The 17,662-nt window shown below is 47.9% G+C and overlaps 1 protein-coding gene across 1 annotated transcript in view; it reads left to right on the top strand.

Moving 5' to 3' along the window:
• Window positions 1–17,662, top strand: part of LOC137528584 (histo-blood group ABO system transferase-like) — a 107,999-nt gene that overhangs the window by 86,641 nt on the left and 3,696 nt on the right. The window contains exon 6 of the mRNA XM_068249925.1: window positions 12,713–12,847. Coding sequence (XP_068106026.1) covers window positions 12,713–12,847 — 135 coding nt within the window. The remainder of the gene's footprint in view (window positions 1–12,712; window positions 12,848–17,662) is intronic.

Genomic DNA, 17,662 nt, shown 5'->3' with positions numbered 1-17,662 from the left:
TGTTGGTCAGAGACAGCAGGTCTGTGGTGCGCGTGCGCTTGCTGCTGGTGGATGCAGGCACCTGCTGCTGCCTCTGTGCTGGCTGGACAGTGGGGGTGGATGGCTGAGGGAAGGCTTCCTCCAAGCGCTCAACAAGGGACAGCTGCAAATCCCTCATTTGTTGCGCACGGTCTCCTCCTGCAGGCAGGAACTGGCTGAGCTTCCCCTTCAGACGTGGGTCCAGCATCATGCAGATCCAGATGTCCTCCCTCTGCTTCATCTGGATGACCCTTGGGTCCTTGCTCAGGCACCTCAGCATGTGCGCTGCCATTGGGAAGAGTCTGGCCACATCTGCTGGCACATCATCGGCAGCCCCAGAGCCGACAGTGCTGTCCTCCTCATCCTCTGCCTCCTACACCTCATCCTCTCTCCACTAGTGTTGGGCGAACAGTGTTCGCCACTGTTCGGGTTCTGCAGAACATCACCCTGTTCGGGTGATGTTCGCGTTCGGCCGAACACCTGGTGGTGTTCGGCCAAACTGTTCGGGTTCGCCCGAACGGCTCATTGCCTGGCCGAACAGGGCCCCTGTTCGGCACGAACAGGGCCCTGTTCGCCCGAATACTGGCCCCCTATGGGGTCGCAGGCATAAGGGGGGAGCATGCCCCGATCGCGGGGGGGGTCGGAAATTCCCCCCACCCCCTCCGCTAGCGCTCCCCCCTCTGCCCGCTTCCCCATTCAAAAGTTAGGAAGTGAAACTGTACCTGTGCGGCCGGTAGTGGGTGACTGGCAGTGGGCGGCACTATGGAGAGACTGAGGAGGAGGAGGAGTCCGGAGAGTGACGCGTTGAGGGAGGCCGGGCAGTGGGCGGATCAGCAGTAGTACGGTACTACTGCTGATCCGCCCACTGCCCGGCCTCCCTCAACGCGTCACTCTCCGGACTCCTCCTCCTCCTCAGTCTCTCCATAGTGCCGCCCACTGCCAGTCACCCACTACCGGCCGCACAGGTACAGTTTCACTTCCTAACTTTTGAATGGGGAAGCGGGCAGAGGGGGGAGCGCTAGCGGAGGGGGTGGGGGGAATTTCCGACCCCCCCCGCGATCGGGGCATGCTCCCCCCTTATGCCTGCGACCCCATAGGGCCCCCAAAAGCGGGATGTTCGGGGAGTTCGGGGTTCGGCCCGAACATGCCGAACATTGCGGCCATGTTCGGCGAACTTTCCCGAACCCGAACATCCAGGTGTTCGCCCAACACTACTCTCCACCCCCGCACCACTCCAGCTGCACTCTGCTGCTCCCCCTCATCAGCAGCAAGGTCAGGGACCTCCACCAACTCCAAGCCCTCCTCCTCAGAAGTGGCCTGTGAAGCTGCCTGCAGCTCCTGCTGGTCCAAGGCTGCCGCTCCCTCTTCCAGCAGTGCATACAGGGCCCTGTCCAGCACACACACCATGGGGACCCACTCGCACACCATTGCATGGTCCCTGTTTACCATGTTGGTGGCCTGCAGGAAGGGTGCCAGCACTGAGCACACCTGCTGCATGTGCCCCCAGTCCTCCGTGGAGATGATGGATGGGAGGTTGCTGGCGGCACGCCCAGTTGCAGTGATGGCGGCAACTGTTGCTCGTGCAGCGTACTGGCTGACAGCCTGCCTCTGTTCAACCAGACGCTCCAACATCGCCAGGGTGGAGTTCCAGCGAGTTGGAACATCGATCATGAGCCAGTGCTGTGGCAGGTGCAGCTCCTTCTGCACCTCTTCCAGGCTCGCTACGGCTGCACCCGAAATGACGCACAACCTTCCTTGCCGCCTCAAGGAGTCGGTCCATCCCCTGGTAGGTCCGCAGGAACTTTTGGACTACCAGGTTCAGGACGTGCGCCAGGCAGGGGATGTGGGTCAGGTCTCCCCTGCTGATTGCAGCAACCAGGTTTGCCCCATTGTCGGACACCACCTCTCTTGACTCTGAGGCCTCTGGGGGTCAGCCAATTCTTCTCCTGCTCTCGGAGTTTGGCCAGGACATGGTTCGCCGTCAGTTTGGTCTTCCCCAGGCTGACCAATTCCAGCAGTGCTTGGCAGTGGCGGGGCTTCACGCTGCTGGTGAGGCGGGGGTTTGGGCTGGTGTGCCGGAGGATGGAAGCGGATCAGAGGAACCTGCTGCAATTCCGCTGACCCTGCATGGTGGCACCACCCACTGCGTTGTTGCTGCTGCTCTGACAGTGCCCGATGCTGCTCCCCCCTCCTCACCCCCTTCCACCAAGCTGACCCAATGCACGGTGAAGGACAGATAGCGGCCTGTCCCAAACTGGCTGCTCCACGAGTCCATGGTGATGTGGACCCGTTGACCCACCGCGTGATCCAGCCCTCACCCGACATTGGCCATCACAGAGCGGTGAAGTGCAGGGATGGCCGTGCGTGCAAAAAATGTCGGCTGGGGATTGGCCAATCGGGGGCTGCACACATCAGGAGCACACGCATGTCGCTCCCCTCCTGCACAAGGGAATAAGGCAGCAGTTGGGAGCACATGGCCCGTGCCAGCAAGCCGTTCAGCTGATGCACGCGATGGCTGGTGTGAGGCAGAACCCTGACCACCCCCTGGAAGATGTCGCTGAGCAGGGTCTGGCGACGCCTTTTGCTGGCACAGGAATCACTGGAGGGAGCAGAGGAGGCCACTGAGGACTGGCTGCCAGAACAGGCCTCAGTGTCGGCGGCAGGAGTTGCAGAGGGAGCAGGAGCAGTGCGTTTCTGACGCACTCCTGCTGCTGCTGCTGGAGGAGGTGGAGGAGGGCGGGTGGCTGCTGCCGACGACTTTGCAGTGGTGGCGGGTCTGCCACTGCCACTGCCAGCTTCCTTCAACTTCATGAACTCCTCATGCTCATGAAAGTGTTTCCCTGCCAGATGGTTCACCAGAGAGGTGGTGCCGTACGCAGAGGGCTCCTTCCCTCTGCTGAGCTGCTGGCGGCACTGGTTGCAGGTGGCATACTTGCAATCCACATATGGCAGGGTGAAAAAATTCCAAATTGGGGAGGTGAAGTTTCCCCTTAGGCTCGAAGGTGCTGCTGCCGCTGGTCTCCCTGCGGTGGATGGGGGGGGGGGGGGGGGTTCTTGGTGAGGCTGGTGGCACTGGCAGAACTCTCCGGATCAGCACGCTGTGTGGCCTGCATACCACGCCCACTTCTGATCCTGCCTATGTCTGCGATGCTGATCCTTCTAGCAAGGCCCGCAGACGCATCCTCCTCCTCCTCCTCCTCAGAGCTGATGACATCCCCAGGATCTGCCACCCAGTCTCTGTCCTTCACCCTGTCATTATCATCCTCCCCCTCCGCAAGCATGTCCTGCTGGGATGACCCCACAAACTCCCCTTCTGCATGCATGGGCTGATGGACACTCACCACTGTCTGACTGTCTAAAGCATCATCCCCCAAAGTGCCCATCAGCATTACTTCCTCCTCCAATTCTGCCGCAACAGCACTCCATACGCTCGCTGTGCTTGGGGATAAGAAGATGCTGAGCGACAGGGTGCTGGTGTTGCCCGCTGGGGCTGGAGAACTGCACTCCTCCTCCCCAGGCAGTGCTGGGCGGCTGCTGCTGCTCTTCGCGAACAGGAGTGGTGGCGGGGGTGGAGGACTCGGTTCCAGAGCTAATGGTGGCCTGCTCATCCACCATCAGTTCCACCACAGAGTCTGCGTCCTTCTCCTCAATAGAACGGCTACGACCTGGCGGTGGGAGGAACATCTGCGCCACACGCTGCTGCTGTGTCTCTGCAGCGTGACTCCCAGCTGTTGGGCGGCCAAGGCGTCCACGGCCAGTGGCTAATGGCGGAATAGCCACTGGTGCAGACGCAGAACTGCACATGGTGGTGGTGGTGACGGGGCTGCCACGACTTCCTCTCTTGCCGATGCCCTTGCTGCCCTTGCTGCCCCTGCCCAAACTGCGGCTGCCAGTGCCAGACATTGTATATTGTTAAGATTATACAAATGAAAAAAAAAAAGTTATGTATGTAAAGGCGGGTGGGACAAGTGGGGTACTTTAATGGGGTGGGACTGGTGGTGGTGGGTGTGTGAGGTGACGGACAGGTGTACTCTACAGCAGAGATCGGTGTAGCGATAACGAGAGAGTGCGCAGTGCGCACACAAAGACCCTAGCAGACGCTGACTGACGGTGTCCCTATACACAGACTACAGTACAGTACAATTCAGCAAATACACAATACAAGTAATATAAACAATAGGACGGGTGTAGCACTAACGAGAGGGTGCGGACAGCGCAGACGTGCACTGCGCACACAAAGACCCTAGGTAACGCGGTGACGGGCGGTCCTTATACACAGACTAGAGTACACTACAGTACTAACTAAACAATAGAAGAATCTAGCTAAACAATAGAACAGGTGTGACTAGATTACAGAGAGCAGATACAGGACAGGTATAGCAGTAAAGCTGGGCCTTGCTAACTACAAAATAGTACAATAATCTATCTAACACAGAAGTAGTACAGGAGTAGAGTAGGATAGGTTAGAGCACAGGTAACTAGAGACTAGAGCACAGAGCAGGGCAGGCTGCCTTGCCTAGGCACAGGGCCTAGCTTCTGCAGCTGCAGCAGCACCAGTGACAGTCTCCCTCCCTAGTCCCTAATCACATAAACTAAACTGCCTAAAATACTATCTACCGTATCTACAATACAAAGCAATACAGGTGAAATATCAAGTGTTGGAGTGTAAAAACGCTTGGTGTATTGAACAATAAATGCACTTGCACGGACAAAAAGCACTGGAGCAATCCCCTCAGTACAGTCAGTCAGTAAGTCACAAGCAGGACGAGTGAGGCAACCTGGCGCCCACTATTTATAGAGGGGGGCTTGGCCAGGCTCCCCCTCTGTGATTGGCTGCAGTCAGAGGGCTGGGAGCCCTCTGATTCGCTTGTGAGGACTGGAGGTGACGTCACCCGCTGATGACGCTATCCGAGCTCCGTATTCGAGCTCGGATAGCTCAGATATCTCCGGATAGCTGATTGCTATCCGAATGCGCTCGGATAGCACAGCCCGGATAGCTAATATTATTCGAGCGCGAATAGTGAAAAAAGAGCTAGGATATCCGAGTATCTCGGATATCCTAGCTCGGATGAGCATCACTGGAAACGAGTGAAACAATACACTTTGCACCTGGGAGACACGGACCAGGGGTCTATTGGTCGTCACAATATTATACGCCGTTACTGTTGCACACACGATCAAGCCTTTGCAACCAAAATTTTCCTGACATTCCTGATCAATCCATTCAACTGATTCCAGCCACAAATTGATTGGAAGTTCGACAGAGCAGCCATATTGCAACGTCAATAAAATAATTGAATAAGAAAGTTGATAGGTCCAAAATATTGTGTAGAGTATTTTCTTGCTTGCTGGTGCCTTAAAAGGCATTTTATTGATAAGGTGTGAAAAAAAAACACCTAAGAGAGAGCCTAAGGTGGCCATACATCTCTTGACTTGGTCGCCTGATTGACCATCCTATTCAATAATTATTATTGAATTGGATGGAAATCGGTGCCGCCAAGAGCATGTCTGATTGACGGTGCAACCAATTTTGGGCCGAAATCAGTTGCATGTATTGACTGGACACGCTGCAAGATTGTGGTTGATCGGGTGTGCAGTGATAACGGCGTCGGTAAGCAATATCAGGACGAGTGACTAACGCAATGAAAACCCTGGTGCTGCCCCCTTAGTGTATAAATGTGCCCCCCGTGTTTATTCATACATTACCTGTCTTTTGTTATCCATCACGCGGTGCCCGTCTGTCTTCTGAATCCCCTGCTCTTCCGTGAGCGGTATATATGCCACTGGCGTGGCACGTGTGACATCACACACACGCCACGTGCTATACGCCGGTGGTGTTTATAGCGCTAATGGAAGAGCAAGGGTTTGTGAAGACAGCTGGGCACTGTGCGGTGGCCAACAGTGGACAGGTAATATATAAATACACTCACGAGGGGCACATTTTTACACTAGGGGGCAGTGGTGAGTGCGGTGGGCTCGGCCGATTCCCGAGAGATTTCATGCTGAAATTGATTGGGAATTGGCCCTTCGGGGTATGGGCAGCTGACAGATCTCTTTCTAATCAGATTGGATCAGAGAGAGATTTGTCTCGTGGTGGAATCTGCCCATCATCGATAGATATATAAGGCACCTTTAGGAGATAAAGTAAATTGAATGAGGGGCATCCTGTCAAACGCTGTAGCGAGAGAAAGAAAATACATGCAAAGAGGACCTGTGGCAACAATTCAGCATAGAACAGGTCTTATAGATCATTCCTGGAATCTCTGGATGATTGTTGAACACTGGTCATGGAAGAATGCATGGCTAATGGTGCCCATACATGGTAATTTTTTTTCATTTTTTTGGGATTAGATAAATTCGTTCCATTATCCCGTTAGATCGAACAAATCCCATAGTTGTTTTCGAGGTGCCTTACATGAACGTTCGATTAGGCTGAAAATCCGGGGAAAATGATGGAATATGTCAAATTCAAATTGAGAAAAAAGATCGAGAGAAAAAATAAAGTATTCGATCTAATGGTTTATTCGATCGGAAGTGACATTTTTTTCAACCGGAATCTCTTTTTTTTCAGCTCGAGCTGTATTTTACCTGATGTTGTTACCTTATGTTGTGACACCCAACATTAACAGTAATGAAAAATATATTTTCTTTCAGTACAAACCTGCCTGTACTCTAGGCATCTTCTACATCTTTTTCACGACATACAACATGGCACCTGTATAAACAGATAATATATCGTACATTGCAACATGCAGCAGACAAACCTAACAGCACTGGCGTAACAATAGGGCCTGCAGCCCCTGCACCCGCGGGGGGGGGGCCCGGCCCCCCTCCTGGGGCCCGCTCGGGGCCGTTTTGTGGGGGTTGGAGGGGACGCAGCATGAGGGGAAAGCCATGCAGCAATTCGGCGGGGAGGGGGGAAGGTCCCCCCCCCTCACCTCGGGGCTCTCCCCTCTGCGCTCCCCTCCGCCTTAAATCTAAGTCCGGGCAGAGTCTGGGCAGCGGCGGGCAATCTTCGGGTGATCCGGATAGTAGTTATCCGGATGACACCCAGTACTGCTGTGCTGTGCGGGCTGGGCGGAGGATCAAGCTTACCCTTCTGACGTCTTCTCCGGCCGTCCCTCGGCGCCTCCCACGATGCGTTCCACTCGGCGCTCATGTGACTTCAAACACTTCCTCCTTCCGGGTTGAAGGAGGAAGTGTTTGAAGTCACGTGACAGGAATTGTTACAATCATTCACAAAAGTATGTACACCACTGGCAGAACTAGGGTGCCATAGAGGCCACATAGAAAGACTCTGAACACGCACAGAGACATTCCAAAAGGAAAATAAGTGAACACAAAGAAAACATAAGCTGTCACAGAAAGAGAGAGAGAGAGACAAAGCACACACTAATAAACACAGATCGGCCAAAAACAGATATACATTAAAAACGTATAGCGACACACACAGCAGACAGAAACAGAGAGTACAAGAGAATCCACATAAAAGAACCAGAGGGGGGAAAACAAAGACGTCCACAGGATAAAAAGAGATAGAACCAGAAGGGGAAAATAGAGACTACAAGGGAACCCATTGAGAGACATGGGATAAAAGAAGACACACAGAGGTGGAGAGTCTGGAAACAGAGATTTTTTTCCCCATAATAAGCCTTTCTATAAAAAATATTTCTTTGCTGTACAAACACACCATTTTTAGAAAAAAACAAACCAAATAGAAAAAAACAACAACACTACAATGATTACAACAAAGAAATGAGCATTAAATCTTCAATCATGTTATTTGTAACAATACAAATAAAGATAAAACAATGTTGAAACATTTCTAACAACTTAAATCTGAAAGATCTTTTCATATAATTTAACAGACATGATACAATTACAACACACAATCATCAAAATTTTTCCATCATGTCCGATCAGAATTTCTCGAAAAATGGGATAACTGTTCGAATTTCTTGTTTGAAAAAAAAATATATATTTTCGACTTTCATTCGATTCGATCGTTTAGATAGAAAATCGAACATATTTATTGTACCGTGTATGGGCACCATAAGCCCTTCCTTATGCCACGCTTCAGCTCAGCATAACTCATGCAGGGCCGATTTTGCTGCCTGAGGCAAACTTGTGAGAATGCGCCCCCCGCCCCCCCTTTCGAATGATCGCACAGCACCCGACAATTTACTCTGCTTCATTTACAGTGGACCTGAAGAGATAAAAAAAGTGTTTCACTTACCTAGCCCCCTGCAACCAACCTGTGCCCGCGAAGTTACCAAACGATCCTCGGTTCCCCCGCTGTGGCGCGGGCACAGGATGGCTGCAGGGGGCTGGCAGAAGCCCCAGGTAAGTGAAACTCTTTTATTTCTTTTATTTTTTACTTTTTTTTAATTTCCTCAGGTCCACTTTAATGTTATCACATGACATGCTGCAGCTCAACACAATAGCACACTGGCTGGCTGTGAGTCTGTGACAAACAAACTGCTCACCCTCGGCCACTCCATTCCTCCTCAGTCAGGACAGCAGTGCCACCTCCTCCCTTCTGCTGTGCAAGTCACATGAAACACTGCTGCTCTCCTGCCTCCCCCCTCCTCACTCACTGTCAGACTCCTCACACAGCACAACAAGCTGCATTTCCCCCAATGATGACCTCTTCACTTCGCTCTCCTCTCGCTTCTCCTTATATGATACAAACAATCGCGCTACAGTCTCACAGTCCTTTTAGATGAAGACGACCTCCAGGGCTCCCCCAGATCAGTCCATCCAAATCCACTGTGTTATCACTTTAAGAGATAGAAAAAGAGTTCCATAGCGTAATACTGTAAAGCTCAGATCATATCCTTCACCAACAATATACACCAGGTGGATTCCTCTCCCCTTTTACTGGTCACCAAGTGAGTATAAGGCTCCCCCCCGAATAGCCCGCTCTCACCCAGTAAACCTCTTCACTAAGAGGTATGCATAAACGCTCAGAGGGGGTCACATTAGTTAACTTTGCATCCAGGGAGGGGGTCAGTTACAGACCTCAATAATCCAACCACTAGGACTCAAATGAATTTAAAATAGTGAAGTACAGTTTAATAAATATATAGGCCAGCGGTATTGCTCTTACAGAATGTCGGAAGTTTATGCGCATATAACAAGTTGTGTTCCCGGGACACCGCTCTCAATGCCTCCACCTCCGCTCGTTCATAGCAAGTCAAGCCACACTGCCGCAAATGGATCCCTCTCCTCGCTCCTTTCAGGCTCCACCCTACGCGTTTCGACCCGGAAGTCTCATCAGGGGCACTCTCCTTATGCTGGGCATACACGGCGCTTTTATGCGGCGGAATCGAGCCGGCGGCTCGATGCCAGAGCATCCCCACCCACGCGTGCGGATCGATTCCCGCTCGTCCCTGTGGGCACTTCCTTATCTGCGCTTCGTTTCTTCCTTTGTCCGCCCGTGGGGATCGAGCGCGGTATCGATCCGGCGCGGTGATTGGACACGTTGGATGTTATCAATCGAGCCTTAAACGGCTCGATTGATAATATAAACTGAGCCGTGTATGCCTAGCTTTAGTGTAAACACAGTACAAAATGCTGCTGCTGTAATCTCTGCACACAATGCAAATGTTTCACCTCCATTCATGAGAGAACTGACCCTGAACTCAAGTCAGACAATTTGACAGGTTTACAACCAGTTACTCAACATTCAAGGTTCTATCTAATAAAGGTGTTCCAATAAAAGATTTATTGCTTTGTGTCTTTCAAGAAAATAAATGAGTGTGTCAGCGCCGATCACTACAGAAACAAGAGCCTGTATCTATTGAATTATAGCCAACTACTACCTAGCCGCTCAGTTAGCCTCATTAGCAGTCGTTAATGCAGACCAGTCAGCACCACTTTGGGTAGGCTTAGAAACACAGCTTCTTAAACCACTGTCCTTGCCAGGTATCATGTGGGCAAGAAAGTACCCCAAACATTTGATCACCAAATTATCTCCAGTTACCTTCCACTCACTAAAAATTTGGGACTCAGTTAGATTTAAATATAATTTACAGGCACCGGTCTCGTGCATGACAAATATTTTCCATAATCCTGAATTTATACAAGGGCAACGATCAGCTGATTTCCACTGGTGGATAGCAAGGGGCCTCACTAGGGTGGGCAAATTTATGTCCGCCTTTAAATTGATTTCACAGTCCCAATTTTCGAGAGAGCATGGGGTCCCTGTAGAAGAGCAAGCCAGAATGTTTCAAATCTTTAAATTCCTGCAATCACTTGATAAAGATCAAGAAGTACTTATATATGTACCATTTGAGGTCCGTTGTAAAAATGCCCCAATGGACAGTGGTTTAATTTCGGAAGCTATATGCAATAATTTCTCAGCCTAACTCAGAACCAAAACTGAAAGCTCAATTGGACTGGGAGGCAGACTGCAATATCACTTTAACTGATGAAAGATGGGCTCATTGCTGCTCAATTTTGACTAAGAACGCATTATTTTATTCCTCTATAGAGACAACCTTAAGCTCTTCCACAGAACTTATTATACACCATCTAAGATGCATATATTCTACCGCTCACATACTGACCTATGCTTCAGGGAATGTGGTCAAAGAGGCGACTTATTCCATATTTGGTGGAGTTGCCCCAAAGCCACACTTTTCTGGAAAAGTATCTGGAATAAACTTAAATTAATCCTGGGAAGGGACTTTCCGTTAGATCCTACAATAATGTTACTGGGAAACAGACCAGGTGGCACACCCTCAACACAACATAAGTTTATCCAGTATACGGCAGCTCAGGCTAAAAAACACTTAGCTGCACAATGGAAGAAGCCCACCCTTCAACCCGAATTAGTATTTGTAGCTCTTAACCAAACTATGTTGTCAGAGCATATCAGGGCTAAACTACTGGATAGGCTGGAGCCTTTCTTCAATATTTGGTCATCATGGATAGACTGGCAAGATAACTTGGGCCTTTCCTACACGCTCCATTCATTTTGATCCTCTCTATGAGTATATGATTCTTACATAATGGAGAATGCTGGGCCTGGAGTGGGCACTCTTTAAATAATATCGGTTTTATCTATCGGGCGTTAGTCTCTGATATATGTTCTGCTGTACACCATTCCCTCCTTCCCCATCCCCATTTCCTCCTTCTCTCTTATTACTCCATATAACTACATGCACCACTGGCATGTTGTGGTATCCCCACTCGTGGTGCAGACCTTCTGGCCTTAATAGAGTGCCCCTTCCTTTTCCCTTACCTCCTCCCCTACCCCATTTTATATTGATACTTCTAGGCATAGTAAGATAAAAGATGCTAGGTGTTTATGTTTATATAGGATGGAAAAGCCCTCCATGGTTTATACTTTTCCCCAATATCTTACACTATTACAATTGTAGGCGTTGGTAGAGCTTTCCTTCATTATGCATGTAAAAGATAAGTTATCTCAAGTGTTACCCTCATGCGTGAGGAAATTGCTAATGTTTGAATGTAAAATAATTCTCAATAAACACCCTTGAAACAAATTATCTCTTTATGGAGGTGATTTACAAAGCAAGCCTTATGCCTGGTACACACCATGCAATTTCCTGTCAGACAGATGGGTCAAATCGATAGTTTTTCCAATCTGGTTGCCGATCACGTTTATGATCAATTTTGTACAGAAGTGATTGGAAAACCGATCAGTAAAAGGATTGGAAATCAGATCGGACCTGTTGGAAATTATTGATTTGACAAATCGATCTGAACGGAAATTGCATGGTGTGTACCAGGTAGTGGTGCTCATCACGAGCTCGTGATCAGGTTTTTTCTGATCATGAGGTCGTAATCAGCATTAGTGATCGGCTTGGATCACGAATGCCGATCACAAATGCACTCGTGATTGCACTCGTGATCACGAGTCAATTCGTAAGTGGGCGGAGTTGAATTGGTGATCACTCGAATATGTTATTGGGGGTATCTGAGCACCTCTGGTACCAGGCATAAGAAACCCAATATTAACAAGGGTAATTCTATCATTGGGACCCAGAGCCTTCCCTCTCCTTAGGTAAGTATCTGGCTTTTTTTTTTTCATCTCTATTCCCGTTGGCTTTAAAACTCTTTTTAGGACAAATTGTAAAAATATCACCTAGGAGAAATCTCAGGAGAAAAAGTGCACATGGTCCCTGGTGTCAATCCCCGTTACATTATTGTTATCTACAAGATCTGCATTATATATTGTATTCAATTATTGTCAATGGCCCGGATTTACCTCACAGGAGCCTTTAGGCGCAGGTGTCCTGGCACCTTAGACTCCGCCCTCCCTGAGCCTACAAACCCCCCCGCTGTCACTTCTCCCTTACTTCCCTTGCCCATCATAGGTAGCAACAGGTGCCCCTTAATGTTAGATAACCAGAGGTACCCTCAGTATTAAGTAGCTAGAGGTTCCCCCAAGTATTAGGTAGCCAGAGGAACCTCAGTATTAAGTAACTAGAAGTGCCCCTGACTGAAGGGAGATCTTGTCAGTGAAATTCCAAGAACAAGGTGGGTAACCTCTCATTTACACTCTCATCAGGACTCTGCATAGGGAAGGAGGGAGGGTGGCGCTAAGGGAGGGGATTGAGCTGCCTTTGCATCATCAGACGTCTGTAGGCACGTGCCTACAGTGCCTTATGGTAACTCCGGCCCTGCCTGACAATTGTCATCTCTATACTGCTTTCTCTTACAGGAGGATGGACGTGCTGATGATCACACCTTGGTTTGCACCCATTGTTTGGAATGGCACCTATAACATCGACATACTTAATGCACAATTCCACCAAAGAAACGCCCACATCGGACTTACTGTATTTGCTGTTAAGAAGTAAGTTTGAGGCAAACGAAAGTTGATCAAAAACAGTTTATTGGGCTAAGCATATTTTTTTTCCAATAATAACTTTTTTATTGAAAGAGTATAAAAGGTTAACACAGAGGCCGTCGGCCATGCTACAGACTTCCTGGAGTTTCTCCAATAATTCCCTGATGAATCGGGACTGTGCCCGCGAAACGTGTTGCAAAGTGGAGCTTTCAATAAATGTTATTTTTTATATAAAATAACGAATCCCTGTCTAATTTCTTGAGGGAAGTAAGTCCAACGCTTCCCCTTTTTTAAACGGTTTTTAAAAGTTTTTGTCCTCCTTTGGCGCCTCTGTTCAAAATGTTCAAACATTGTCCAGTCCACCCTTGGTGGAGGGGTGTTACCCTTTTTTCTTCCTATCTACAGAGAGCAACTTCTTAAACCTGAGTGGGGTCAGGTAACAATTCTCTCCACCTGCAAGTACAGTGGTTGCCTGTGTGGCTAACCAATGTTTGTGAGTATATTTTCACATTCTATGTTCAATATATTGTGAATCTCGAAGGTACTATACAACATTGGGCTCTCTGCTTTATCCTTTTTTGTTTTACAAGTATAGAAGATTAACAAACAGTGCAAAAATCATAAAAAGACATGAAAGGACAATGCAATGGAAAAACTGGGTGACAAGAAACAAACAGTAGGCATAAAATATGTGAGGTCAGTCCACGCCGCTGAGAGGCCAGGTGTGGTTACAAATGGAATGGTTTGTTGCTACATTCAACAGGTAAGGTATAGTCAAACAGATATGGTTTTGAAACTTACACAAAGGCCCACTTGCAATTCACTTTTTCTCCAGAGTTTTCTCCTTGGTGATATTTTCCCACCTTTTCATAAAACGCCTTTTAACCATTTCAGCCCACGGGTATTTTTCACCTTACGGACGAGAGAAATTTTCCCCTTTCAGCGCTCCTCCCTTTCATTCCACAATAACTTTACCACTACTTATCACAAACAAAAGTTTGCTTTCTTAAAACAGAAAGAATTTGCGATAATTCAGGTTGGAGTGAGCTTGAGATGTCTCCCAGAGCATCACTGCTGAATATATGCAAATTAACCATTATTACACTTAGAAGCTAAACACACCTCCAGAACCGCTGGAATGCAATGATGTGTCAGCTTGTTAATTTGTACAGAGCCATAATAATCCAACATGCATACAGACTGTTTCGGATTGTTTGATCCTCATCAGTGCATGGCATGGATTAATTTAGCTCTATGGAGTAGGGCTTGTAAATCCGAGAGGCACAGACTAACCAGCAAGCTCATGGTGACCCAGAACTCATTGGGGTGTGTAAGGGACTACAATGGTCCTAAAAGCCCCCTTACTAAAGTGCTAAAAAAACCAAAAGTTTTTTTCTCGGTGTTACAAGCCCTACTCCATAGAGCCAAATTAATCCATGCCATGCACTGATGAGGATAAAACAATCCGAAACAGTCTGTATGCATGTTGGATTATTATGGCTCTGTACAAATTAACAAGCTGACACATCATTGCATTCCAGCGGTTCTGGAGGTGTGTTTAGCTTCTAAGGGTAACAATGGTTAATTTGCATATATTCAGCAGTGATGCACTGGGAGACATCTCTGTTTTAAGAAAGAAAACTTTTGTTTTTCTTAGCATCTTAGTAAGGGGGCTTTTAGGATCATTGTAGCCCCCCTACACACTCCAATGAGTTCTGTTTCACCATGAGCTTGCTGGTTAGTCTGTACTTATCACCAAGAAATTATCTACACCTTGTTTTTTCCGCCACCAATTAGGCTTTCTTTGGGTGGTACATTATGTTAAGAATTATTTTATTCTAAATGCATTTTGACGGAAATAATATGAAAAAAATGGAAAAAAATCATTATTTCTCAGTTTTCAGCCATTATAGTTTTAAAATAATACATGCTATGTAATTAAAATCCACACATTTTATTTGCCCATTTGTCCGGGTTATTGCAATGTTAAAATTATATCCCTAGTATACTGTATGGTGACAATATTTTATTTGGAAATAAAGGTACATTTTTTCAGTTTCACATCCATCGCTAATTTTTAGCCCATAGATTTATAATAATATTGCCCTCTTGACATACATTTTTTTTTAATTCCCTAATGTCTGTAGATGTAATTTTACTATTTGGCCACAAGATGTCCCCACTGAGCAAAATTCTATGTAGTGTACAACTACGCTACATAGGATACAATGTGTTGCTACATTGTAAGTAGGGAGGTGACGTAAGGCTTCAATGGAAGCCTGCAATCACAGTTCCTGTGGGGAGATTGTTCCCATTCATAAATCTAATGATCGACAGTGGAAACCGGTGGAAATCATGGCGGGAGATAGCACGGCCACTGTATTTAAAGAATAAACACTGTTTTTGAACAAAAACAGTGTTTATTTTCAGCGGACATGCTCGGATTGGCACAGGGGACTTTTGTCTCTTGCAGCCAATCCCCCCTGCACTCGGAAACATTGCGATCGCGGGCATCTGCCCGTATGATCGCCCGCACGGCCCCCCAAGCTGCAAGGACGTGCTCTAGCAGCTGCCGCTGCGGACGTGAAGCTCACGTCCGTGTGGCATACATGGTTAACCACTTCTGTGCCAGGGCTTTTTTTGCTGATCGGTGCTGCGTGGGCTCTCCAGCCCGCAGCACCGATCAGATAGCAGCCAGGGCGATCAGACTTCCCCCCTTTTTTCCCCACTAGGGGGATGTCCTGCTGGGGAGGTCTGATCGCCGCCGGCTGTTTGCGCTTGCGGGGGGGGGGGGCTCTTCAAAACCCCCCTCCCCTTTCTGGCCTCCTTCCCCTTCCCTCCCGGCGCAGGACGGATTTCCGTCCTGCGCCTAATGGGATAGGCTTCAGCCTATCAGATGCCGGTGATCCCCGGCCAATCAGAGGCCGGGGATCGCCGATCTCATCTACGGCGCTGCTGCGCAGCAGCGCCGTATATATGTAAACCGCTGGGAAGATCTTCCCCGTGTGTTTACATTTACCCTGCGAGCCGCGATCGGAGGCTCGCAGGGTGTTCACGGAGACACCATCCGTGAACTGACATGGAACGGCCACTCATACGAGCGGCCGTTTCCATGGAATCCACTTCAGGATTCAGAGGCGTACTTAAGCGTACGCAGAATCCTGAAGTGGTTAAACCACCAGCAAGCAAGAAAATACTCAAAATATTTTTGATAGTATTTTGACACCAACTTTTAGGAGCTTTTTAAAGAGAATCTGTATTGTTAAAATCGCACAAAAGTAAACATACCAGTGCGTTAGGGGACATCTCCTATTACCCTCTGTCACAATTTCGCCGCTCCCCGCCGCATTAAAAGTGGTTAAAAACAGTTTTAAAAAGTTTGTTTATAAACAAACAAAATGGCCACCAAAACAGGAAGTAGGTTGATGTACAGTATGTCCACACATAGAAAATACATCCATACACAAGCAGGCTGTGTACACCCTTCCTTTTGAATCTCAAGAGATCATTTGTGTGTTTCTTTCCCCCTGCAGTTCTCATGCACTGAAGTTTCAGGCTGCTCGTTTCTTCCTGCAAACAGCTTTGCCCTTGTCTATTTCCTCAGTATGTGAAAGCCCAGCCAGCTCCGAGGATGATTTATCCAGCTTGTAAAAGATAAGAGATGAAGCTGCCCTAATGTAAATAATAGACAGGCAGTGTGCATAGAGGGGCCAGAAGGGGGGAGATGCATCACAGAACCACAACACTGAAGAACTTGGCAGCCTTCCAGACACAGGCTGACAAGTCTGACAGGGGAAAGATACATTGATTTATTACAGAGACTGTGATAGTAGAAAGTGCTGCAGTAAGCCAGAACACATTAGAATAGCTTTTGGAACTATGATAAAAAACAGGATGCAATTTTTGTTACGGAGTCTCTTTAAATTGTAAAATGCTTATTTTATGTTATTTTAAAGAGAGTATGAAAATTATCTCCTAGGAGATAATCCAGGAGAAAAAGTTAATTGCATATTGGCCAAAGAGTGAAACAGTCCAATCAATCAGAAAGGAGGAGAGAGAGAAAGATAATGAGGGAAGAGGAGGAAGAACAGGAAGAAGAAAGAAAGACAAGGAACAGGAAGAGAGAGAGAGAAGGGGGGAAGGGAAACGAAAAGAAGAGAAAAAGGAGAAGAGTCTCAGGAACGTGAAGTGCATATAAAACCTTCTGGATTACAGAAAGGTCCAGGGTGGGTAGGCAAGCCAGGAATAACCAACATATAAGTAAGTGGCAGTCAAACAATATAATGATATGTATTCTGGGGTGACACTGTCATTTAGGGAAGCCCAGGAAGAAGAAAGGAGAAGGAAATGCAGAGATTGTTGGGCCTAAAGGAGTACTGTAGGGGGGTAGGGGGAAAAAAAACTCTGATTCACTTCTGGAATTTCCAACTTTAAAGTCGGAAAACCACTGCGCCTGCGCGGCCGTGTCCTCACTCCCGCAGACGTCACCAGGAGCGTACTGTGCAGGTGCAGACCATTCTAAGCCTGCGCAATACACTCCTGGTGACATCAGCAGGAGGGAGGGCGGGGCCACGCAGGCGCAGTGGCTTTCCGACTTTAAAGAGGAACTCCAGTGAAAATAATGTAATAAAAAAAGTGCTTCATTTTTACAATAATTATGTATACATGATTTAGTCAGTGTTTGCTCATTGTAAAATCTTTCCTCTCCCAGATTCACATTCTGACATGTATTACATGGTGACATTGTTACTGTGGGCAGATTATGTAGCTGGTCTGGCTTTAACAGACAGCTGTAAGCAGCTATTTCCTGTCTGAACATTG

The sequence above is a fragment of the Hyperolius riggenbachi genome, chromosome 8, assembly GCF_040937935.1.
Source record: "Hyperolius riggenbachi isolate aHypRig1 chromosome 8, aHypRig1.pri, whole genome shotgun sequence".
NCBI classification, from domain to species: Eukaryota; Metazoa; Chordata; class Amphibia; order Anura; family Hyperoliidae; genus Hyperolius; species Hyperolius riggenbachi.
This window is presented reverse-complemented; position numbering and strand designations above follow the sequence as displayed.